This window comes from Haliotis cracherodii, unplaced genomic scaffold (assembly GCF_022045235.1).
Source record: "Haliotis cracherodii isolate W230 unplaced genomic scaffold, xgHalCrac1.p SCAF_1, whole genome shotgun sequence".
Lineage (NCBI taxonomy): Eukaryota > Metazoa > Mollusca > Gastropoda > Lepetellida > Haliotidae > Haliotis > Haliotis cracherodii.
In genome coordinates this window covers 39,653,706-39,679,552 of record NW_027266264.1, presented here as the reverse complement: position 1 = coordinate 39,679,552, position 25,847 = coordinate 39,653,706, and the positions used below count along the sequence as shown (strand labels likewise).

At 41.1% G+C, this 25,847-nt stretch overlaps 1 protein-coding gene across 3 annotated transcripts in view; it reads left to right on the top strand.

Annotated features, from left to right (window-relative positions):
- The window catches only part of LOC139477860 (uncharacterized), a 146,182-nt gene that overhangs the window by 85,576 nt on the left and 34,759 nt on the right, over nucleotides 1–25,847 (top strand). For all 3 annotated transcript variants that reach the window (XR_011654161.1, XM_071260295.1, XM_071260306.1), the window contains exons 7-13: nucleotides 615–744; nucleotides 1,806–1,877; nucleotides 2,334–2,466; nucleotides 2,723–2,887; nucleotides 11,604–11,791; nucleotides 12,060–12,180; nucleotides 13,104–13,317. Coding sequence is in view for 2 of the 3 variants with exons in the window: in XM_071260295.1 (XP_071116396.1) it covers nucleotides 615–744; nucleotides 1,806–1,877; nucleotides 2,334–2,466; nucleotides 2,723–2,887; nucleotides 11,604–11,791; nucleotides 12,060–12,180; nucleotides 13,104–13,317 (1,023 nt within the window). In the remaining variant the exon portion in view is untranslated. The remainder of the gene's footprint in view (nucleotides 1–614; nucleotides 745–1,805; nucleotides 1,878–2,333; nucleotides 2,467–2,722; nucleotides 2,888–11,603; nucleotides 11,792–12,059; nucleotides 12,181–13,103; nucleotides 13,318–25,847) is intronic.

Genomic DNA, 25,847 nt, shown 5'->3' with positions numbered 1-25,847 from the left:
CAATAAACAATCCCCTAGCATCTAAATTCACTACTGTTCTACTGTCGGCTAGCCACAATGGCTAGACTGGACCCTAGTGGAATGGTTCATGCCATAAAAGTCTAGCAACCAAGCACTAATTAAGACAGGCCGACCTTGTATTTACGGTCTGGTGAACACAGCTCAATGGTCGCTCATTAACACAAATTTCACATCTCACTGTTTTGTTTTATCTCACTATTCATTTGATAAATTTGTCAACTTCAACTGGAACCCGGTCCCGTGTTACACTCGTGGCACACGCGTGTGCAACGGGTTGCACACGCGCTGCACACCCGTTGCACACCCGTGTCCAACGGGTGCTCACCCCGTGTGCAACCCGTTGAGCACCCGTGTCACATGCGTGTTACACGCGTTCTCAACGCGTGTTAGGGGAATGAACTTTTAGGCAGTAGTGTATGACAAAAATGGGTTTCTTTGGATGTATTCTGCACCAGTACCCACACAGAGGTATTACTGCACTATACTGTGTCTGTCCAGTTTGCAAGTGCATCTGCTAAGTATTATAAAAAATAAAGCACTATTTAATATGACATGGGATGACAGTCTGTGTCTCTACCTTCTCACTTTTACAGGTTTGTGCTGCATGCGTGGAGACACTGACTACAGTGTGTACCGTGTTGCTGAGGCAGGAACTATTTTGGAGCCTATTCTTTTGGAAAACAGGCATATGTTTGGGGAAACACCAACATCTGTCTGTCTCAGGTAGTGTGCAGTAGTAGACTGTGTAGATGTAGACCTGGGGCACATGTAAGGCAAGCACCATGATTTGTCTGTCTCGAGTAGTGTGCAGTAGTAGACTGTGTAGATGTAAACCTGGGGCACATGTCAGGCAAGCACCATGATTTGTCTGTCTCGAGTAGTGTGCAGTAGTTGACTGTGCAGATGTAGAACTGGGGCACATGTCAGGCAAGCACCATCATTTGTCTGTCTCGAGTAGTGTGCAGTAGTAGACTGTGTAGACATGTAGACCTGGGGCACATGTCAGGCAAGCACCATCATTTGTCTGTCTCGAGTAGTGTGCAGTAGTAGACTGTGTAGACATGTAGACCTGGGGCACATGTCAGGCAAGCACCATCATTTGTCTGTCTCGAGTAGTGTGCAGTAGTAGACTGTGTAGATGTAGAACTGGGGCACATGTCAGGCAAGCACCATGATTTGTCTGTTTGAGTAGTGTGCAGTAGTAGACTGTGTAGATGTAGAACTGGGGCACATGTCAGGCAAACGCCAACATCTGTCTGTCTCGAGTAGTGTGCAGTAGTAGACTGTGTAGACATGTAGAACTGGGGCACATGTCAGGCAAACGCCAGCATCTGTCTGTCTCGAGTAGTGTGCAGTAGTAGACTGTGTAGACATGTAGAACTGGGGCACATGTCAGGCAAGCACCAACATCTGTCTGTCTCGAGTAGTGTGCAGTAGTCCATACATTGCACTCATTTCTTTCCAAACAATACTATGAAGTGCCATCGGATCAAAATGATATTTAAGATTATTTTTACCAGTAATGTTCCAGTTCTTAGTCTCCACAGTGAATCTGACACTACAGATTGTATAAATTCAACAACCGGAAAGTGACCCCATAGTCATCACAGCTGTGCAGTGACGAACATTGTGAAGCAAGTGATTGCAGTGATTTCTTGAATTTTTTGATAACAGTGAATAAGAACTATTAGTAAGAGGGTTCCCAAATAGCTTCTGATAATACATTAAAAAGACTGGTTTTGATAATTATTATGTGGATGTAAAACAGAACATGTGTGTTTCAGCCCCTACATCTGTGGTGAGATTCTTGTTTCAACTGACACTGGCAGCGTTCACCTCTCTGTTCCTGGGTACAGGTAAAATGCCTATGTTCAAAATGCTTCACTTTCACTTAGAGTATGGCTACTGGCTCTGGAACATTGTGTTTATGATCTCAGCAAAGATGAAAAAACAAGAAATGAAAATGTTATTTCTGCCCATGACTCTTTCTGACATTAGACAGAAGTATGACAGTAATTGTGTGGCATACACAGTAACAAATTACATTTTCCTTTTATTCTTTTGGCTTGAAAGCTTTAAATTCTCATACAAAATCACTTTATGCCATAACTGCTTAGTTTATTCTGGAATCAGCTGTGTATTGCTCAACAAATCCCAGGTGGCACACATGCACAGTTTATAGGACTTTATTTAGTTATAATGAGATTTTTGTGAAGCTGTAGTAATTCAGTTGTTTGTTGGTAAACGGCAACACAAGGACTACAGCTGACTGCTGATGCTGGGTACCAACAGGCCAATGTGTGGGGTTTTAGTTTGCAGACCCTAGTATCCAAGCAACTCCTCCGATTCCAATCCACAGACCAATGGCGCCAGTGCCACTGGGGGGCACATCCACGCCAAGTCATATTAGCAGACCGAACTAGTGTGCAGCTCTTTGACAGCAGGGTAAGGAACCAAAAGGTTTTGTAACTTACTGGGACATTGTGAAATGAAGCCACACAGGTAGTACATGTATCACACTTGATGAATGAACGTAGACATGATGGAGTGATTCTATCCATGTATATCCAACTTCTTAATGGTACTCAAGAATTAAGTAAGGCAATATTTCCAACTTCTCAATGCCACCCAAAGATAAAATGAGTCAGTGCTACAAGTTCATAGGCAGCTAGTTCCTCCATGAAGAATGTGTGTGTTTCAGACCCAGTACAGTGAGGGGCTTGACCTGCTAGCTCAGCCCACCAAGCTGCTACATCAACAGGAAAGAATCATGGTAACCCAGCCCCATCCACACTGTCCATACTACCACTTCATAGCAACAGACTTCTCTCTTCTGATGATGGACCAGCGTCTTCCCAACTACCCTGTAAGTATGTTTCCAGTGTCTCCACATGTATGTGCGGGAGATATCAGCAGGCGTCAACTGATATATATACCCACCATTGTAGGTAGTCATCTCCTTCACGTGTTAACACTTTGGCCATAACATTCATACTGAATTGGAACCACAGGCCTATGTCCACATACTGCCCACTAAAACTGCAAATAATATGACCAGGTACAAGGTACACATACCAGTTTGTACAAGAGAAATACCATCTGTCGTTCATCTGTTACTGATCACAGAAAGATATTCATGTTCTTTGGAAGGAACCGCCCTGCCTTTGAACATGTTCAGTGTGCGAACACTTTTTGAATGAATGTACACTCATAAAACAGGGTTCAACGTTCACTTTTTGACTTACTTGTTGATAGTGAAGTAAATATTTTTAATCAGTAGCCAAAATGAAATGCAAGTGGCCATGCAACTTTACTTATTACAATCGTGATAATTAAAAGATAATGTTTATTTGAAGTTGTTTGTTATTTATTATAATTGATAACAGTAAAAGACGTCAAATTTGAACACAATGTTGCAATTGTAACAATGTTAAATGTTTGAGCATTTATATATTAGCTGGCTCTCAAATGGATGTTTGTTTTGAGTACTGTCAAACATGATATGATGACATGATCATGGATAGTCACTTTAAAAAGATACTTCAATCTCAACTTTGTACATAGTGCTGAATGCCTGATGAGTAGACATGGATAATCAATTTCAACCTGAGGTTAACCTGAAACAAAGTCTTGAAATATTGAAAAAATCAAAAAGTCAGTGAAACTGGCTTTATTTAACTTTGCACTGATTCATGTCAATTGAAAGTTCCCAGAGACTCTTGGGTGATAGATGAAGGCTCAAGCCAACATTTATCAAGGAAAATATCTGCTTGTAAAACATCTTTGCTACGACATGTTATACACCATTTAAAAGGTCTTATCCTACTGTTCAAACATATGAAAGGTATGTTTATTACATTATTTAAATAATGCATTTACAATTTAAACAAGTTCGTTGTAAAAGAAAAAAAATGTAAGCTTACACATTCATAACGTCCAGATTATGGACCAAGGAAGAGAAAATTTGACAATTTGCGGCAAATATAAGATTTCATAAAATACACTTACCTATTTCTTTTGTATTTTCATTGTTTAGATAAATTATTTTAAAAAGAAATTAAAAAAGTATCCATCTTTACCCGTTTCCCGACAACAGCGGCTGTCCGCTAGGTAACATGAAATAATACCTCCATTTAAGCTCCTCAAGAATAACACGAACGTCGAAGACTGCCAAGTGACACACCATTAGAATGCTTATTGTTACATCTACATGACAGTAACCTCACCCGGAGTATTTTCGTTGCTGTAACATACAAATATATGGGATAAAAATTGGTTTCTAATGACGCTTTCTTGACGAAATCTACTACAAGGTTCGTAATTCATCAAATTTGAGCATGTGACCTAAGGCAGCCATTCAAAAAACAGCATTGGTACTGTCCTTGTGTATGAGAAAGATTTTTGTTAAATCGTGTTATTCTCAATGTTTTAAGCATGAAATCGCGATCTATATTAAAAATATGGAACTTCATAGATGTATCATGCTAGGTTACGAGCTGTGACAAAGATTTTTTTTCAGGCATATATTTTGGCATAAACATTGTGTCCAAGCCAAGAATTCGAGGCGAAGAAAGGTGAGATGTTGTTTGACTTACATTACACGCGATCGCTTGAAAAGATGTAAGTTTGACAAGTTTTAGATATATTTTTGTTGGTTTTATGAATAACTTGTATAGTATATTTAAACATTTGCTTGAAACATATTTATTTTGCTCTTTGACATGTCCGATGTGAAGTGTGTGTCCAAAATTTTTATTTTCAATAACATTGCAGGAAATACTGAATTATTTTTAAATTTTGCGATAGAAAAGGATAAATTGAAATGGAATATGTATTTCCTACATTGTGAAATGCTAGAGATTTAATAAACGAATGATATGACTGGTAGGTTCATAAAATTTTATACTGTTTTGACATGATTACGGCTTGGTCAGTCTACTGGCCTGCGGTGTCTGGGGGACTCGAGGCTTCTTGGCCAGTGGGTGTACCAGCCTACAATGTTGAAAGAGTTAAATTCATGATTTTTCCGTACTCGCCACGTGACAAGTGTTTTAAAATATTTTTTTGCATTTCTCAAACTTCACTCGCAAATGCGACTAAAATCACTCGCAACTTCAAGCCCTGTTAAAATACATTCTTACTATCCTGCTATGACAGTGTGTAGTTTAACTCCCCACGATCTGTTGTAGGGGGCAGTCCAGACAGCTTCTCCATACGTAGTGCAGGGTGGGGCAGTTTGCACTGTTCCACACCAGGTGGCTTCACCCCAAACAATGTTTGATGCCTTACCGTTGTCACTTTGTGATCTTTAGTTGTCTGTCTGGCATCCCTAATTGCCAACAACTTCTTCAAGGCCGTCTTCATCGGGGCAGTTACAACGACTACACCAGTAGACTCTACATCACCATGTGTTTCTGTTTCTATGGCATCATCAGCAGTTCCATGACTCCCACGGGAGAGGCATTGTTCCAGTTTCTTTTTGCAGTTGTTCTACTGCTGGTCTGTTTAGTGTATAGGGTCGGTTAGCTGTGATGTTTCAGCCTGCTGTGGTGCTTGTGTCTGCTACTGTGGTGTTTGTAGCTGCTGTGGCTAGTCTGCTGTGGCGCTTGTGTCTGCTACTGTAGTGTTTGTAGCTGTTGTGGCTAGTCTGTCTGCTGTGGCACTTGTGTCTGCTACTGTAGTGTTTGTAGCTGCTGTGGCTAGTCTGTCTGCTGTGGTGCTTGTGTCTGCTACTGTAGTGTTTGTAGCTAGTCTGTCTGCTGTGGTGCTTGTTTCTGCTACTGTAGTGTTTGTAGCTGTTGTGGCTAGTCTGCTGTGGCGCTTGTGTCTGCTACTGTAGTGTTTGTAGCTGTTGTGGCTAGTCTGTCTGCTGTGGTGCTTGTGTCTGCTACTGTAGTGTTTGTAGCTGCTGTGGCTAGTCTGTCTGCTTTGGGGCTTGTGTTTGCTACTGTAGTGTTTGTAGCTGCCGTGACTAGTCTGCTGTGGCACTTGTGTCTGCTACTGTAGTGTTTGTAGCTGTTGTGGCTAGTCTGTCTGCTGTGGTGCTTGTGTCTGCAACTGTAGTGTTTGTAGCTGTTGTGGCAAGTCTGTCTGCTGTGGCGCTTGTGTTTGCTATTGTAGTGTTTGTAGCTGCCGTGGCTAGTCTGCTGTGGCGCTTGTGTCTGCTACTGTGGTGTTTGTAGCTGCCGTGGCTAGTCTGCTGTGGCGCTTGTGTATGCTACTGTAGTGTTTGTAGCTGTTGTGGCTAGTCTGTCTACTGTGGTGCTTGTGTCTGCTACTGTGGTGTTTGTAGCTGTTGTGGCAAGTCTGTCTGCTGTGGCGCTTGTGTCTGCTACTGTAGTGTTTGTAGCTGTTGTGGCTAGTCTGCTGTGGGGCTTGTGTCTGCTACTGTGGTGTTTGTAGCTGTTGTGGCTAGTCTGCTGTGGTGCTTGTGTCCTCTACTGTGGTGTTTATAGCTGTTGTGGCAAGTCTGTCTTCTGTGGCGCTTGTGTCTGCTACTGTAGTGTTTGTAGCTGTTGTGGTTAGTCTGCTGTGGTGCTTGTGTCGGCTACTGTGGTGTTTATAGCTGTTGTGGCTAGTCTGTCTGCTGTGGTGCTTGTGTCTGCTACTCTGGTGTTTGTAGCTGTTGTGGCTAGTCTGTCTGCTGTGGCGCTTGTGTCTGCTACTGTGGTGTTTGTAGCTGTTGTGGCTAGTCTGCTGTGGTGCTTGTGTCTGCTACTGTAGTGTTTGTAGCTGTTGTGGCTAGTCTGTCTGCTGTGGCACTTGTGTCTGATACTGTAGTGTTTGGTAGTGTTTATAGCTTTTGTGGCTAGTCTGTCTGCTGTGGTGCTTGTGTCTGCTACTGTGGTGTTTGTAGCTGTTGTGGCTAGTCTGCTGTGGCGCTTGTGTCTGCTACTGTAGTGTTTGTAGCTGTTGTGGCTAGTCTGCTGTGGCGCTTGTGTCTGCTACTGTAGTGTTTGTAGCTGTTGTGGCTAGTCTGTCTGCTGTGGTGCTTGTGTCTGCTACTGTAGTGTTTGTAGCTGTTGTGGCTAGTCTGCTGTGGCGCTTGTGTCTGCTACTGTAGTGTTTGTAGCTGTTGTGGCTAGTCTGCTGTGGCGCTTGTGTCTGCTACTGTAGTGTTTGTAGCTGTTGTGGCTAGTCTGTCTGCTGTGGCGCTTGTGTCTGCTACTGTAGTGTTTGTAGCTGTTGTGGCCAGTCTGTCTGCTGTGGCGCTTGTGTCTGCTACTGTAGTGTTTGTAGCTGTTGTGGCTAGTCTGCTGTGGCGCTTGTGTCAGCTACTGTGGTGTTTGTAGCTGTTGTAGCTAGTCTGTCTCCTGTGGCGCTTGTGTCTGCTACTCTGGTGTTTGTAGCTGTTGTGGCTAGTCTGTCTGCTGTGGCACTTGTGTCTGATACTGTAGTGTTTGGTAGTGTTTATAGCTGTTGTGGCAATCTGTCTGCTGTGGCGCTTGTGTTTGCTACTGTAGTGTTTGTAGCTGTCATGGCTAGTCTGCTGTGGCGCTTGTGTCTGCTTCTGTAGTGTTTGTAGCTGTTGTGGCTAGTCTGTCTCCTGTGGCGCTTGTGTCTGCTACTGTAGTGTTTGTAGCTGTTGTGGCTAGTCTGTCTCCTGTAGCACTTATGTCTGCTACTGTAGTGTTTGTAGCTGTTGTGGCTAGTCTGTCTCCTGTGGCGCTTGTGTCTGCTACTGTAGTGTTTGTAGCTGTTGTGGCTAGTCTGTCTCCTGTGGCGCTTGTGTCTGCTACTGTAGTGTTTGTAGCTGTTGTGGCTAGTCTGTCTCCTGTGGCACTTATGTCTGCTACTGTAGTGTTTGTAGCTGCCATGGCTAGTCTGCTGTGGCGCTTGTGTCTGCTTCTGTAGTGTTTGTAGCTGTTGTGGCTAGTCTGTCTCCTGTGGCGCTTGTGTCTGCTACTGTAGTGTTTGTAGCTGTTGTGGCTAGTCTGTCTCCTGTGGCACTTATGTCTGCTACTGTAGTGTTTGTAGCTGTTGTGGCTAGTCTGTCTCCTGTGGCGCTTGTGTCTGCTACTGTAGTGTTTGTAGCTGTTGTGGCTAGTCTGTCTCCTGTGGCGCTTGTGTATGCTACTGTAGTGTTTGTAGCTGTTGTGGCTAGTCTGTCTCCTGTGGCACTTATGTCTGCTACTGTAGTGTTTGTAGCTGCCATGGCTTATCATGGATGTGGAGCATTTTCCCGTTGCTGCCTCCTGTCTTGTCATCAGTTTCTGTGCTTACTCAGACACAACACAAGCTTCCTGGAGAACAAGATCAAACTATCCTTTTTGTGCTATGGTCTTGGAATTGCCTGCCATCTTGAACATCTCCATGTGAAGCTGCAGGTTGATCCAACCTTTGACGTATGAAGCCAAATCAATGTGAGCTGTATGAAATAGGACTTGTACTGTTTTCAAGGGAAAAGTTGTATACTTGCAGCCAATCTAAAATCATTTGGAAATCAAGTGATCTATTCACATTGATTTGTAAACAAACATCGTGACTTTGACATGTGTTAATAACGGTTTGTCAGTATCCAATGCGTCAACATTCAATATCTTTTAAATATCACTGTAGATGTCTGTAAATATTATGATTATACCATGGCCGTAGGGTGGCCAAGGGCTAGATAGTTGACAGTGAATAAGACTTCTGTTGAAAATCTGAAGATTTTATAGTGTGATGCAAGCTGAAGACAGGACTTTTGGCAATGATGAAAAAGAGGTGATATGATGTGACGTCAATAAGGTTTAAGAAAGTAAAAGAACTGGTTCTCAGGTAATGGCTTTGGAAAATTTCGGGCAGGTGGGCGGGCAGCGTTTTTTTTTCGGGTTTTTTGTTCAAACTAGACAGAGTCCAAATAGACAGTTGTGCAAATCAACCTTGGAAAGGGCCTCCCTGCATAAATGTATTCCTTGATGAGTAAAATCCTGTAATACAGTATTTGACTACTGTTGGTCTACCAGTGAGTGCATAATACACGTGTACAATGAGCTTTGATTTTATTTCACAATGCGAAAATGTTATCGTGAGCAACAGAAGAAGCATGTCAACAAATCCCGTACTGAAGTATGCAAGTTCATTATAAAAGTGTTCATTGTGTATCTGGACTTTTGTCATCAATTATATTACTATTCTTGAAGATTTTATTCAATTTTGATTGCATTAGATTCTGCACATTAAAATTACAATACAATAAAATCATGTATGATCTGATCGTAAATCACATCAATTTACCACAGGCTAGCTCGCCTTGAAACAAACCTTAGTTGTTGGCGATACAAAGTCTTCGGTCTTGCTATCGATTCCAATGGAATTTCTTGTCAATTATGGTATTGGCCATGACATTAAGTATTTTTAACCTAAATCCCATAGATTGAGGAGGAAATCTGTAAACAGCTGGCTGCTATTTCCAGCTTATTTTATGAGACACATACACATGTAATCTTAACCTCTGCGTATGAAACATTGTCCGGCATACAGTACACAAATACCATTAAATTTGTAAATCATCATGTCTAATGATGTTTTATCGTAAATTTCATGTTTTCAATGACCAAATTTGCAAACAACAAAACAGGCACACAAACTCCTATTGCTGCCAAGACCATAACACACGAGATGCGCAGTAAAACAGTGCACATGAAAAGGGAAGTAACTACACGCTGTATTGGATCGTATTGTTTTTAAGTGTTGTAGCATTTCACTGCTAGGGTCGTATGTACGAGACATGGAATGTTAAAGGATTTTTTTTTAGATTGAAATAAAAACAAAACATGCGGTGGCCTTTGTGATGATGATGCAGCAGTGCCTGAGAACCAAGACTCTCTTTTTTTAACCCTAAGGAGGACGTTCAATGTATCCTTGTGGTTTTTTTTTGTTCTTCCTTAATCATCTTAGCCCTATTGAAGCCAATTTCAGGTGTCCCTCACTGTGATATCGCTGGAATATTGCTTAAAGCATTGTCAAACCATTTTCACTCACTCACTCATGTTAGCCATTGTGCATCTTTTCAGTGTCCAAAGAGTCAGTCTTATGTGTCATTATTTTATGTGATAACTTTACACAATCTTACAAATGATATCTTATATATTTTTTATCTTATCTGGCATTACTACCTTAATGCTTTTACTGCTGTTTCTGACTAGGAAGATGGAGCTGTGTGCAGAAGTTGTTGTCCCAACCAGTTGTGTGGCATATGCTCTCCCACAGCTACCAAGTGGTGAAGTCACGTATAATCACATTACTGCAAGTCATCGGTCTGTTCAGACGTTTGAGAATAAAGCTCCCCAGTTTTTAACAACTAGATAGCATCCTTGGCTTGTCCTTCACTTGTCCTTTGATAACCAATATATCTGAATTGTATATATTATTGTTGGGTGTAATAGGGTGGTTCTTTCATTTTTACGTAATTTACACATGATTGTGTTCCATCTGTCATCTTGTTTTTGCTATGTTGTCATGCTTGCATGTCTTGATATTTCAATATGCTTATCTAAGGTCTTGTTCATGTGCTATTTATGTTCCTATTCTGGGCCTTCTTAGTGTATGATTATACTCTTTATATCGTAATTTTCTCTCATAAACTTTCTAAAGGTGTGAGTTATGATTACAAGCCTGTCACTCTTTGTTGACATAAGTGTCCTCTGTTTGCAACGTTTGTCTTTTTTATTGAAATAATATCCTGCGTTGCTCACACTGTCATAAATCAGCCAGGGATCCCCGCCTCTTGTGCGCCTATTGCACGGTGCGATCTTTGCCACTCTGTCTCCCCTTGTGACTTGAATACCTCAGGATTTTGAGAAAACGACACCCAACGTGCTCGCAGAAAACCCCACAGGGACACGTCTTGGACTACGGAGATTGCCGATCACGTCAACCATGTCTTCACACAATCTTCACTATTGGAGCAGTGCCTCTCCTCCCAACCGTCGTCACCACAGCGTTCACGCCAACCATGTCTGCACCCTTGACTATCTTTTTGTCATCAGCGCCGGCACGCCCACCATATTTGGATTCTGTTTGGGTTCAATGGATACAATCCATGTTTCCATCTTCTGTGGCTCAGGCATCTCCTATTGCGCCTTCAAGCACCCCAGTCTACACTGTTCACATACTGGCGCCTCCGGCAACCGCGGCACCCTCTGCTACTCTGGCGCCAGCTACGCCTCCGAGGTGTCAACCATTGATCAGTATACCGCCGGCTCCCGCGCCTGTGCTAGTGGCACCTCTTGTGCATCATATCAATATGTCTCTGTTGCCACTAACTACGACTACCTCACATCTGTCCTTGGCTCCAGACATCGGTCCTGTTGGCACACAGACTCTTCAACAAGCCCAGTTGGTTTGTCCTTTCAGTGGACCACCTTGGAGTTAACCTGGGGCTTAACGAAGTTGCGAACTGGATGGCGGACCGGTTGGCTTTTGTTGCTCTCTCCCCTTGCCCGGATTTTGATAAAAAAGGACACAATTTGATCCTCTCCTACGATCCATGCGTTGGATGACGATTTCTCCAAGCTGTCTCTCAGTATGGCATTTAAGGCACCTTGTTGTGGATGTGAGCATGTGTAATGGTCTCCTTATGCTCCTCTATGTTGCAGGTGATGGTGTGGCCTCACACACTACCTAGTGCCCCTCAGTATCTAGCAGTGGCCAACACCACCTCCAGCGACTCACTAGTGCTGACAGCCAGTCAGTCCCCACCAGAGACTCACTGCTTCCATGTTAAGTACGGTGACACCAAGCCAGTGCGCTCCCAGTACCAGCCATGGAGGCTGTCTACCATCAGGTCTCCACCACCTCTCTCACATCAACAACTGATTGTGCTCATAAGTTTATTCAGACATTATTTCTGTCTATTATTAACTGATATGAGTAATAAAGTGGATACAATGAAAAGAACACTGACCTTTAATGCTGCTCATATAATGCTATCGCTGGTAATAATCAAGTCCTGACAGACAATGTTCATCATCTCAAACATTATTACTTTAGGCCCAGTTCAGACATTGTCATTGATCAGTACGTAACGTAGGTTTCTTTCGGCATCATTTCAGTGCTGTGATGACAAGAGAGTGTAAGAGAAGCCTGATGGGGCAAGTGATTCAACGAAGACTGGACACCTCACTAGCTGGAGTAGCAGTCAGTCACACTGGAAACAATGTACACATGTACCAGGTAAACTTCAATAAGTACTTTGTGTGTTGGCACTCCATGCTGTCTGGAGTAGTAGATTTATGGCACATATTTACATAGAAATTAGGCATTGAAATGTACAATAAGTTGTGACTTTAATTTTTGCTGTAATTGCTAAGATATTATGACTATGAAACAGATTCAAGCCTGTTTTTACAAATATATCTTTCACTCGCCAATCTTAAAATCAGACCTAAGTTCTCGCTACCACTAAACAAAGATCTGAGGACATGACATTACGGGTCACGTCAGAATGACCTTTCGCGGACTTTCACTGACCACTGAAATGACTAAAAAGAAGTCGACATCAGCCATTTAGAAAGCAACTTTCTCAAGCTTTACGGCACTCGTTTCAACCTGTCAACTTCCATTTCAGCCTATGCTTGAAAAATATGTTGACACAGTTCTCTTGAAAACTGAACAAACAAACATTCAAGAATGTCTAATATATGGTTTAGATTGAATGGCAGTGCTTAGTACTTACTTTGCAATGCCTCCTCCGTTCAAATGTTTATCCCATGGAAGCGAGAGATAGACGATAAGTTTGATGGAATCAGTCATATGTGTTGTAATTGTCGTTCCGAATACCCCCTGTTAATATTTTCGAGGTTGCATGATTAGAAAACACATTCCGACTGTCACTTTCATGATCAGGTAAGCAACGCTTTGATTGATTGATCTTTGTTTAGCGATAGTGAGGACTAAGATCTGATTTTAATAAGATTGTTCACTCGCTGCTTTAATATTCCCACATTATGATTACATAAACAGAGATGAAAAAATCTAATTGCTAATTGCTGTGTACAATATATATTGTAAACAGTTGGTCTTGTAAGTAGCATGTGAAGTTTCATCTGCTTTGAAAGTTTTGAGATATGCTTTCTTAAATGCCTTTTTAAATTCAGCTGACCAGCCATGGGGAGGTGTTCTATCAGGTGTACAGCAACACTGGAAACTCCTCAGAAAAAACCTGCAGATCTACCCTCAGCACACATGAGGTCAGTGCAGTAGTCAAGGAGGTCACTCGGAAGTGGCTAGCGGGTTTGCAAGACCAGCTGGACAGTGTGACAACCCCAGAGGAGCAGTACTATACCTCTGACGTCTCCCATTATCTCCGCAGTAAGTTGATAAGTGTGGCAACCCCATAGGAACAGTACTATCCCTCTGACGTCTCCCATTATCTCCTCAGTAAGTTGATAAGTGTGACAACCCCAGAGGAACAGTACTATACCTCTGACGTCTCCCATTATCTCCTCAGTAAGTTGATAAGTGTGGCAAACTCGAGGAACAGTGCTATACCTCTGACATCTCCCATTATCTCCTCAGTAACTTGATAAGTGTGGCAAACTCCAGGAGCAGAACTATACCTCTGACATCTCCCATTATCTCCTCAGTAAGTTGATAAGTATGGAAACCCCTGAGGAACAGTTCTATACCTCTGACATCCCCCATTATCTCCTCTGTAAGTTGATAAGTGTGACAACCCCTGAGGAACAGTACTATACCTCTGATGTCTCCCATTATCTCCTCAGTAAGTTGATAAGTGTGGGAACTCGAGGAGCAGTACTATACCTCTGACGTCTCCCATTACTCCTCAGTAACTTGCTAATGTGGCAACCTCAGAGGAGCAGTACTATACCTCTGACGTTTCCCATTATCTCCTCAGTAAGTTGATAAGTGTGACAACCCTAGAAGAACAGTACTATACCTCTGACATCTCCCATTATCTCCTCAGTAACTTGATAAGTGTGGCAAACTCGAGGAGCAGTACTATACCTCTGACGTCTCCCATTATCTCCTCAGTAAGTTGATAAGTGTGACAACCCCAAAGGAGCAGTACCATACATCTGACGTCTCCCATTATCTCCTCAGTAACTTCATAAGTGTGGCAACTCCAGAGGAGCAGTACTATACCTCTGATGTCTCCCATTATCTCCTCAGTAAGTTGATAAGTGTGACAACCCCTGAGGAACACTACTATACCTCTGACGTCTCCCATTATCTCCTCAGTAAGTTGATAAGTGTGACAACCCCAAAGGAGCAGTACCATCCATCTGACATCTCCCATTATCTCCTCAGTAAGTTGATAAGTGTGACAACCCTAGAAGAACAGTACTATACCTCTGACATCTCCCATTATATCCTCAGTAACTTGATAAGTGTGGCAAACTCGAGGAGCAGAACTATACCTCTGAAATCTCCCATTATCTCCTCAGTAAGTTGATAAGTGTGGCAAACTCGAGGAGCAGAACTATACCTCTGACATCTCCCATTATCTCCTCAGTAAGTTGATAAGTGTGACCACCCCTGAGGAACAGTCCTATACCTCTGACATCTCCCATTATCTCCTCAGTTAGTTGATAAGTGTGACAACCCCTGAGGAACAGTACTATACCTCTGACATCTCCCATTATCTCATCAGTAAGTTGATATGTGTGGGAACCCCAGAGGAACAGTACTATACCTCTGACATCCCCCATTATCTCCTTAGTAAGATGATAAGTGTGGGAACCCCAGAGGAACAGTACTATACCTCTGACATCCCCCATTATCTCCTTAGTAAGATGATAAGTGTGGGAACCCCAGAGTAACAGTACTATACTTCTGACATCTCCCATTATCTCCTCAGTAAGTTGATAAGTGTGACAACCCTAGAAGAACAGTACTATACCTCTGACATCTCCCATTATCTCCTCAGTAACTTGATAAGTGTGGCAAACTCGAGGAGCAGAACTATACCTCTGACATCTCCCATTATTTCCTCAGTAAGTTGATAAGTGTGTCAAACTCGAGGAGCAGAACTATACCTCTGACATCTCCCATTATCTCCTCAGTAAGTTGATGAGTGTGGGAACCCCTGAGGAGCCGTAATATACCTCTGACGTCTCCCATTATCTCCTCAGTAAGTTGATAAGTGTGACCACCCCTGAGGAACAGTCCTATACCTCTGACGTCTCCCATTATCTCCTCAGTTAGTTGATAAGTGTGACAACCCCTGAGGAACAGTACTATACCTCTGACATCTCCCATTATCTCATCAGTAAGTTGATAAGTGTGGGAACCCCAGAGTAACAGTACTATACTTCTGACATCTCCCATTATCTCCTCAGTAAGTTGATAAGTGTGACAACCCCTGAGGAACAGTACTATACACTACTGCCTAAAAGTTCATTCCCCTAACACGCGTTGAGAACGCGTGTAACACGCATGTGACACGGGTGCGACACGGGTGCGACACGGGTGCGACACGGGTGCTCAACGGGTTGCACACGGGGTTGGACTCGTGTGCCACGAGTGTAACACGGTACCGGGTTCCAGTTGAAGTTGACAAATTTATCAAATGAATAGTGAGATAAAACAAAACAGTGAGATGTGAAATTTGAGTTAATGAGCGGCCATTGAGCTGTGTTCACCAGACCGTAAATACAAGGTCGGCCCATCTTAATTAGTGTTCGGTTTCTAGACTTTTATGGCATGAACTATTCCACTAGGGTCCAGTCTAGCCATTGTGGCTAGCCGACAGTAGAACAGTAGTGAATTTAGATGCGAGTTTATTGCTAGGGGAACCCCCGTGTTGACACGATTGTCGCGGGTTGGTAAATGTTCGCCATTAATAAAATGATTGTTTGTGGATTGCGAACATATTCATTTGCCCACACGAGTCATTCCATTTGATTGCAAATATAACGTTTTTCGTTCGCCAAATTTATGCTTTAGACAGTACAATTATGATATAGCCGTCACCACTACTAATGTCTCTTTATTTCACGTAGGAATATGTCCCATTTCCCCACACCCCACTTTCTGTGTTGTATTTTGAAAGAATAAATAAAAGAAGGTTTTGTGTGGGACACTTTTATACTAATTATAAGAGGATGTTGTAAATGAATATGAACAGCCATGCTGTCTGACAGTTGATAGAATTTGAGATCTTCACAATCACCGGGTGTGATCATGTAGACAGAATCTCGTTAGGGTTTGTGATTTTTACATTGCCCAATGACCATAGTGAGTATTGCTGGGGATACCAAACGTAACAGTTTATTATTAGAGGTTGTGAGTACCTATACCACGTAGATAGGATATCTTTAGGATTTTAATCCTTCTTTGAGAGGCATTTAGAAGTTGGAGTACTACGTTAGAAGATTTATGGGTGACTTTAATCCTTTCTTTCTCTGTGGGTAATCCTTTCACGTTGATTGGAGGAAGTCACTCAACCAGGTCATGACAGGTCGTGAGTTTACTCACTAACTACTGTGAGCGTTTTTGGCATGACATCTTTTCTTGTATAAACATAGAAACGATGCTCACTCACTCACTGTTAATCTTCTGCAGTTTCAAAGACGATCGAACTTAGTTCGAATCCTTGTTTATATGTGACATCTCCCAAATGGGGACATTTTCATAAACTTGGCAAGTGATGATGAATTTTAATATTAATATTATCATAGTTTATGAAATTGTTAATAAAACTTTAATAAAATTGTGCTTCACTCTCACGAAAAATATATTGTCTGTGAGTAAATTTATATGTGACGTTACATCGGCATTTTTCAGTGATATTGGGACTACATGAAACATGGCTGGTTTTACATTTCTGATACAGGTGCTTGACTGACTGAGTAGTTCATGATCAATAAGATATGTTTAAATCAGTCAAGTTTGCAACAATAGATGAGTAAATTGATACATTTGGACCGCAGTTACAGATTAACAACTTAAGACAAAGAGACAGGGAGGAGATATATAACCAAACCTATGATCCTGTTGAGACAGTTAACAGTTAGAACGTTGGATTAAATGACAGTAACTAATTTGAACATTCCCCAGTTATATCATAAAATACATCATAACTCATAACAGTCCGAGAGACAGCTTCCAGACATATACTAGTATTGAAGGGACAATCGCTTTTGACAGTTTAAAAATAAACTCACCTTAAGGTGCTTTGCAAGTCAAAACTTACCTCCCTGAATATGTTTTTTAGGTTTGGCTATGCTTGTGGATTTCAGAGATAGACATGATTGGTTAGCTAGATGTTATTACAATAAGCGAAAATGTCTTAAAAGTCCACAGTTTGTTTAAAAGAACAAAAAGTGTGTTATAGATCTATCAACGTTTTCTTTTATTGAACATAATATTTGCACTATATTGCTGTAAGCTGTAAATAATCTAGCCTCCCCATGTACGTAACTTACATATATTTATGTATGACCAGAACAGCAAATAAAGTTCTGGTAGATAGGTACCTCGGAGATTTAACGTGCGCTCTCCGACTTAAGCCTATCTGGCACACGGGGAAGCACTTATACTATTAGGGTAAAAAAGCGTAATGATTAAATAAAGAAGTGCAGTCAATCTTGAGATCCGGCCGGGGCTTGTAGTGGTTGATCGGAATGTCTGATTTTTCCACTAGTAAATAAAGTTCTTTGGTATGACCTCTTATCCCTGCTGACGTTATCCTAATGTTCAATTTCAGTCTGCCTCACCAAGTGTAAGAATGCATTGTACATGTTCTGATAAACCACACTGATGCAATTAAGCAAATGAATATTTGCTGTGGGCAAATATCTATTTTCTATACATATTTGTAGATATGAAGCATTCTAGTTAATTGTGGATACACTGGGGCAGACAGAATTGTGTTTATTTCCAGGCCATCACGATCGTCGTTTACTACTATAAGGTGTGTGGTTGGAGGCAAGATCAAAGGCGCCGCACAGCATTTATTAGATAACAGACGGGGTCGTCCGTTTCGCTTTGAACAACCACCCCACCTGTCTGTAGGAGTTATATAATCGGTGCGCAAATAACTGTGTCAAGTCCACTGCCGGGCTGATGCGGTGTCAGTGTCAGCGATGAACATGAATGCTCAAATCATAGACCTGTAGCACTCACAAGTTGCTTAGCCAAAATATTTGAAAAGTGTATATTCTCTGATAACAGCAAATATAACCTTAGAAAAAGATTCAACATACAAACAATCAAATGTAGAACACAGACCTATGCTTATTATCATTTCTTCTGGATATGATCAATCTGCGGAACCCTCTATGAAGTAACTAATGCTCGCTCATTAAAAGAAATCAAATCCTTAATTAATCGTTCTGATGCAATTATTAATAATTTTGACTTCAAATATTTTCATAGATCATGCCAAATTGTCCACTGTCGCCTTAGGCTCGGCTGCAGTGACTTAAACACTGATAAGTTTAGACGACATGTATCAGACATACCAGACTGCACTTGTGTATATCACCTTGAAGATGCAATTCACTTTTTTTATAACTGTTAAAAAATACGATAATATCAGAAATACTGTGTATTTCTACACACATGGGTATGGTCTAAACATGATATTACATGGCAGTAGTTAAGCAGTTCTACAAACATGACTCTTCTTAAATCAGTTCATGACATCATTGTCAAAAGCAAAAGGTTTGAGTAGCTTAATTTTATGCATGTAGTAAAGGAAAACTGCATTACCTTATTTCACAGACACCACTTGCTTCAGTGTATTGGCTTCGTGTATTTCATTTGTGCATTTTGTATGTTTATGTTCATCACTCTCTTATATATATATCCAGCTGTTGTTAAGTTGTTACCTGGAGAGGTATTACATAAGCAAGTTTTGCTTGTTTACCGATCCAGATTTCTTTTGAAATAAAAATATGTTTAAGCCAACACAGCTAACCCTAAAACACATGATTGTAAACTATTCAAAAAGGAGCACTAATCTCTGGCTTCTTCTCGGGTTTCGGACTCAAACTCAAACTCATTTATTCTTAGAATAACATGACATACAATTATCTACAATTTTTATTTTGGACAATTTAACAAAAATAATAAAAATAGGATACGTGGATACTAATACAATTTACCAATTGTATTGTACACATTGTTAAGGAATTTCGATAGGCCTTTTAGATTTCTTACACTGTTAGTGGTCATAATTTTCTTAAATGTTTGGAAACTTAAGATATTGCTTATTTAAGAGTTCATATCGCCGTTGGTGTAAAGCTTCACATCGGAATGAATAATGCAATTCATCTCCCACAGCGATAGAATCACAGAGTGGACACTGGCTGTCTTCCCTGGGAATGTTCAGCCATCGACCAGTTTCAACTGGTAATCCTTGGTTAGAAAGTTCTGACTTTTAGTATTGGGAGAAATATTGATTTTGAGAGCAGTAGATATTTCGCAAATGAAGGTTGATTCTTCAGGTAATACGACCTTTGGATTTCCGCTCGGGCTTACTAGCTGCTGTGAGTCAATTTGCTCGTTAACGCAACCGAGCGTGACAAGAGACTGGGCTACCAGTCTGCAAGGACAGCTAAATAAACTTACGCATTTTTGAAAACTGATTGGTTACCCGTGATCTATGAAGATTTCAACAAAGGGCGCATGGTAATTAATTTCTTCAGCCTAAACAAACAGACAAATAACGGCGAAAGCTCATCGGATGTCGTTATTTGGAAATACCCCTGATTGTTACAGTTTGATAATAAAAAAGTATCCCTGAGTGAAAGCATTTGCGGATTTCGGATTGCGTGGATGATACAATTACTACTCCCTTGTTGTCATCCACATTTTCTGGTATAACCCTACACTTGTGTATTTGTCGTAATTCACTTGCTGCTCAGTTAATGAATTTATAACATGTATACTTAGTTGTAGCACCACTCAGATTACCCGATAAAGGTTCAAATTTGGTCTTTCTTGTACCTGGGGTAATTATTTAATCTAAATCCAGGTTTGAAGTGAGGTGGAATGTGAGTTATGCACGTGGCAGCCCAGCAAGAGATGTATGATCAGTTGCTTTACTTTTTTTGTAAATCAACTGATCATTCCCAGACATCAAAGGATCAACAGGAAATGCGTTGATTGATTAATTACTGTTATCTTGCACAGTGGATATGTCAAAAGTAAGTGTTTACATGTGAAGGTAGGGTTACTAAACCTAGGGAATACACTCATATCATGGCGTGAAGTACAGATGTAAAAACAACATACTTTGTTCAAAGTGTAACCGATAATACACTGACTGGTTGTTCATTGTTATCTAACTCAATGTATGTTTTTAAGAACCGTGGACATTATAAAAATAGTTGTCACGTGGGCTTTCTCAGCTAACTTGGCACATGTGAAACAATTGAAACAAACTAAGTGATCAGTTAAGAAACAAACACGGGTTATAATATTCGATACATTTAGATAACGTTTAAAAACGATATATTTAAATATTTTAGTATATTTCATATATATTCCAAATATTATTTCCAAATAATTATTATTAAAGTATTTGATTCTCACAGAGACATTTGACATCGAATAAGTATTTTTGTACAGCTGCAGACGCAATGGATATTGTTGCTTTATGTTGATATTCCCGGATACATTATAACTTTGGTAGGTTGTAATAATGATATTTGCATTTTGTTTTCATTCATTCGTTGCAGCTTTGAACAGAATCATTATTGTTCCTTTCCGTTTGGTTGGGAAGTTTTTCGATGCGCGATAGACGTTGTTTTCACAAGTATTTTCTTTTGTAAGCTTGTATATGTTACAGTCAATGTGTAAAATATGATTCACTCAGGCAATTTATTAACTATCTAAATATTTCAGTCATTTTACAAATTGACTGATTAATTCATTCATTTATTTAACCGACTGACTAAAAATGATAAAGACGACCAAAAGAGCTTAAACACATCACAATATATTAATTATGCTAAGAAAAGAAGCCAAACAATACAGAACTGTACTTGGTGATGATATTAAACATAAACAAATATTTGGAATTCGTTATCATATTCATTATAAGGATGGACATATTTTTCAGTTAATTTGTAAATTAAACTGAATATTTAGGCGTTTAATACATTTCCTTAGTGAAATCTGTTTACATTTTGAATGTAAACATATACACACGGTATAATAAGCAATGTTCAGATGAAATATTTACTTTGTGTTGCAAGTCAAAATAGTTTACACGAAGATCGCACAATTACCAAGCACGTGACTTATCAAAACTGCATCACCATTACCGATGCTCCCCACAAATATACCTACATTTCCAAAACTGTATTTCATTTTTGTTGATCCGTGTGACCATACGTCCTTCTACTTTCAATAAAAATGCGCTTACGAATGGCGAGCACAGGTCGCGAACAAGTCTAGATTTCTGCTATATCATCCGGGTACTCACTGGGAAAATACAGTAATGCACAGGTAACAACTACTCCCGCGGAATTGCTTTAGATCAGTGCTCTTTTGTACGTTGAAATACTATATATTGTGAATGCCAAAATGATGTATCAAGGATCAAGTAGAAGATACATTGACCGTTGCACTGGGAGTTTATTCAACAGACCGTGAAAATAACACTGCTGTATCTGATTATTTATTTTAGATGACGCAGTCAAAGCTCACTTCTCCTGGCGGCCATTATCGAACGGCCAGCTAAAACACAACCCCGCGCTTACGTCTACAGGTCTCTTCCTGTAGTACGATAATTAGTATTCTCTCCCTCAAGTGTATCCTCAATGATATAACCCACCCTCATTAATTACATGCTGCTCTTTTCCAGCCTCACGGCTATGGAGCTGTGATAAAGAGTCCAAGTCATCATAAAGTAATTAGGGTCCAATAAAAACAATGCGCCGCCAAACCTCATACATATTATCACTGAAAGTTGTACTACAGACGGTTAATGTCAAATCACAATAAAAGCATTTCAATTGCAATAACATGTTCCAGGACCATGTATTCTCTTAACACCATCAGATTTAGAAGCAATGGTCGTATAAAACAAAACAGATCTATTTAATCACAACAGTATTCATGTTATTCCCACAAAATCACATAAAGAAAGGAGACATTAGCAAATTCATGTGTATTATCATTTTTCGTCAGGATAACAAAATTTTCTCTCCTTCTTACCACCTCCAGGTTCAGCTTAAGACGGGTCCTCCTTTGGTCAAAAGTTTGTTCCCCCTCTAATGAGTGTGTCACGCGTTGCACACGGGTATCACACGCGTGACCAACCCGATGCACACTGGTTGCGTAACGCGTTGTCCATGCGTGTAAGGGGAATGAACTTCTAGGCAGTAGTGTACCTCTGACATCTCCCATTATCTTCTCAGTAAGTTGATAAGTGTGACAACCCCTGAGGAACAGTACTATACCTCTGACATCTCCCATTATCTCCTCAGTAAGTTGATAAGTGTGGGAACCCAAGAGGAACCGTACTATACCTCTGACGTCTCCCATTATCTCCTTAGTAAGTTGATAAGTTTGACAACGCCTGAGGAACAGTACTTTACCTCTGATGTCTCCCATTATCTCCTCAGTAAGTTGATAAGTGTGGGAACCCTAGAAGAACGGTGCTATACCTCTGACGTCTCCCATTATCTCCTGAGTAACTTGATAAGTGTGTCAACCCAGAGGAGCAGTACCATACCTCTTATGTCTCCCATTATCTCCTCAATAAGTTGATAAGTGTGAGAATCCTAGAAGAACAGTACTATACCTCTGACATCTCCCATTAACTCCTCAGTAAGTTGGTAAGTGCGGCAAACTCGAGGAATAGTACTATACCTCTGACATCTCCCATTATCTCCACAGTAACTTGATAAGTGTGGCAAACTCGAGGAGCAGTACCATACCTCTGATGTCTCCCATTATCTCCTCAGTAAGTTGATAAGTGTGGGAACCCTAGAAGAACGGTGCTATACCTCTGACGTCTCCCATTATCTCCTGAGTAACTTGATAAGTGTGTCAACCCAGAGGAGCAGTACCATACCTCTTATGTCTCCCATTATCTCCTCAATAAGTTGATAAGTGTGAGAATCCTAGAAGAACAGTACTATACCTCTGACATCTCCCATTATCTCCTCAGTAAGTTGATAAGTGCGTCAAACTCGAGGAGCAGTTCTATACCTCTGACATCTCCCATTATCTCCTCAGTAAGTTGATAAGTGTGACAACTTGAGAGGAACAGTACTAAACCTCTGACATCTCCCATTATCTCCTCAGTAAGTTGATAAGTGTTGGAACCCCAGAGGAACAGTCCTATACCTCTAACATCTCCCATTATCTCCTCAGTAAGCTGATAAGTGTGACAACCCCTGAGGAACAGTACTATACCTCTGACATCTCCCATTATCTCCTCAGTAAGTTGATATGTGTGACAACCTCAGAGGAACGGTGCTATACCTCTGACGTCTCCCATTATCTCCTGAGTAACTTGATAAGTGTGTCAACCCAGAGGAGCAGTACCATACCTCTTATGTCTCCCATTATCTCCTCAATAAGTTGATAAGTGTGAGAATCCTAGAAGAACAGTACTATACCTCTGACATCTCCCATTATCTCCTCAGTAAGTTGATAAGTGCGTCAAACTCGAGGAATAGTACTATACCTCTGACATCTCCCATTATCTCCACAGTAACTTGATAAGTGTGAGAATCCTAGAAGAACAGTACTATACCTCTGACATCTCCCATTATCTCCTCAGTAAGTTGATAAGTGCGGCAAACTCGAGGAATAGTACTATACCTCTGACATCTCCCATTATCTCCACAGTAACTTGATAAGTGTGGCAAACTCGAGGAGCAGTACCATACCTCTGATGTCTCCCATTATCTCCTCAGTAAGTTGATAAGTGTGGGAACCCTAGAAGAACGGTGCTATACCTCTGACGTCTCCCATTATCTCCTCAGTAACTTGATAAGTGTGGCAAACTCGAGGAACAGTACTATACCTCCCACATCTCCCTTTATCTCCTCAGTAAGTTGATAAGTGTGGGAACCCCAGAGGAACAGTACTATACCTCTGACATCCCCCATTATCTCCTTAATAAGTTGATAAAATTGACAACGCCTGAGGAACAGTTCTTTACCTCTGATGCCTCCCATTATCTCCTCAGTAAGTTGATAAGTGTGACAAACTCAAGGAATAGTACTATACCTCTGACGTCCCCCATTATCTCCTCAGTAAGTTGATAAGTGTGACAACGCCTGAGGAACAGTACTATACCTCTGACATCTCCCATTATCTCCTCAGTGAGTTGATAAGTGTGACAACCCTTGAGGAACAGTACTATACCTCTGACATCTCCCATTATCTTCTCAGTAAGTTGATAAGTGTGGGAACCCCAGAGGAACATTACTATACCTCTGACATCCCCCATTATCTCCTTAGTAAGTTGATAAGTGTGACAACGCCTGAGGAACAGTACTTTACCTCTGATGTCTCCCATTATCTCCTCAGTAAGTTGATAAGTGTGACAACCCCAGAGGAACAGTACTATACCTCTGATGTCTCCCATTATCTCCTCAGTAACTTGATAAGTGTGACAACCTCAGAGGAACAGTACTGTACCTCTTACATCTCCCATTATCTCCTCAGTAACTTGATAAGTGTGGCAAACTCGAGGAACAGTACTTTACCTCTGACGTCTCCCATTATCTCCTGAGTAACTTGATAAGTTTGGCAAACTCGAGGAACAGCTCTATACCTCTGACATCTCCCATTATCTCCTCAGTAAGTTGATAAGTGTGACAACTTGAGAGGAACAGTACTAAACCTCTGACATCTCCCATTATCTCCTCAGTAAGTTGATAAGTGTTGGAACCCCAGAGGAACAGTACTATACCTCTAACATCTCCCATTATCTCCTCAGTAAGCTGATAAGTGTGACAACCCCTGAGGAACAGTACTATACCTCTGACATCTCCCATTATCTCCTCAGTAAGTTGATATGTGTGACAACCTCAGAGGAACCGCACTATACCTCTGACGTCTCCCATTATCTCCACAGTAACTGGATAAGTGTGGAAAACTCGAGGAACAGTAAAATACCTCTGACATCTCCCATTATCTCCTCAGTAAATTGATAAGTGTGGGAACCAAAGAGGAACAGTAGTATACCTCTGACGTCTCCCATTATCTCCTCAGTAAGTTGATAAGTGAGACAACCCCTGAGGACAAGTACTATACCTCTGACGTCTCCAATTATTCCCTCAGTAAGTTGATAAGTGTGGCAGACTCGAGGAACAGTTCTATACCTCTGACGTCTCCAATTATTCCCTCAGTAAGTTGATAAGTGTGGCCACCCCTGAGGAACAGGACTATACCTCTGATAATACTGTGAGGCATCAGAAGAGATACTACCCCAATATGATACTGTGAGGCATCAGAAGAAACTATTCCAATATGTTACTGTGAGGCATCAGAAGACACACTTCCCGCATATGTTACTGTGAAGCATCACAAGACACTATCCCCATATGTTACTGTGAAGCATCACAAGACACTATCCACATATGTTACTGTGAAGCATCAGAAGACACAATTACCCCCATACGTTACTGTGAGGCATCACAAGACACTATTCCAATATGTTACTGTGAGGCATCAGAAGACACACTTCCCGCATATGTTACTGTGAAGCATCACAAGACACTATCCCCATATGTTACTGTGAAGCATCACAAGACACTATCCCCATAAGTTACTGTGAAGCATCAGAAGACACAATTACCCCCATACGTTACTGTGAGGCATCACAAGACACTATCCCCATATGTTACTGTGAAGCATTAGAAGACACAATTACCCCCATACGTTACTGTCGGGCATCAGGA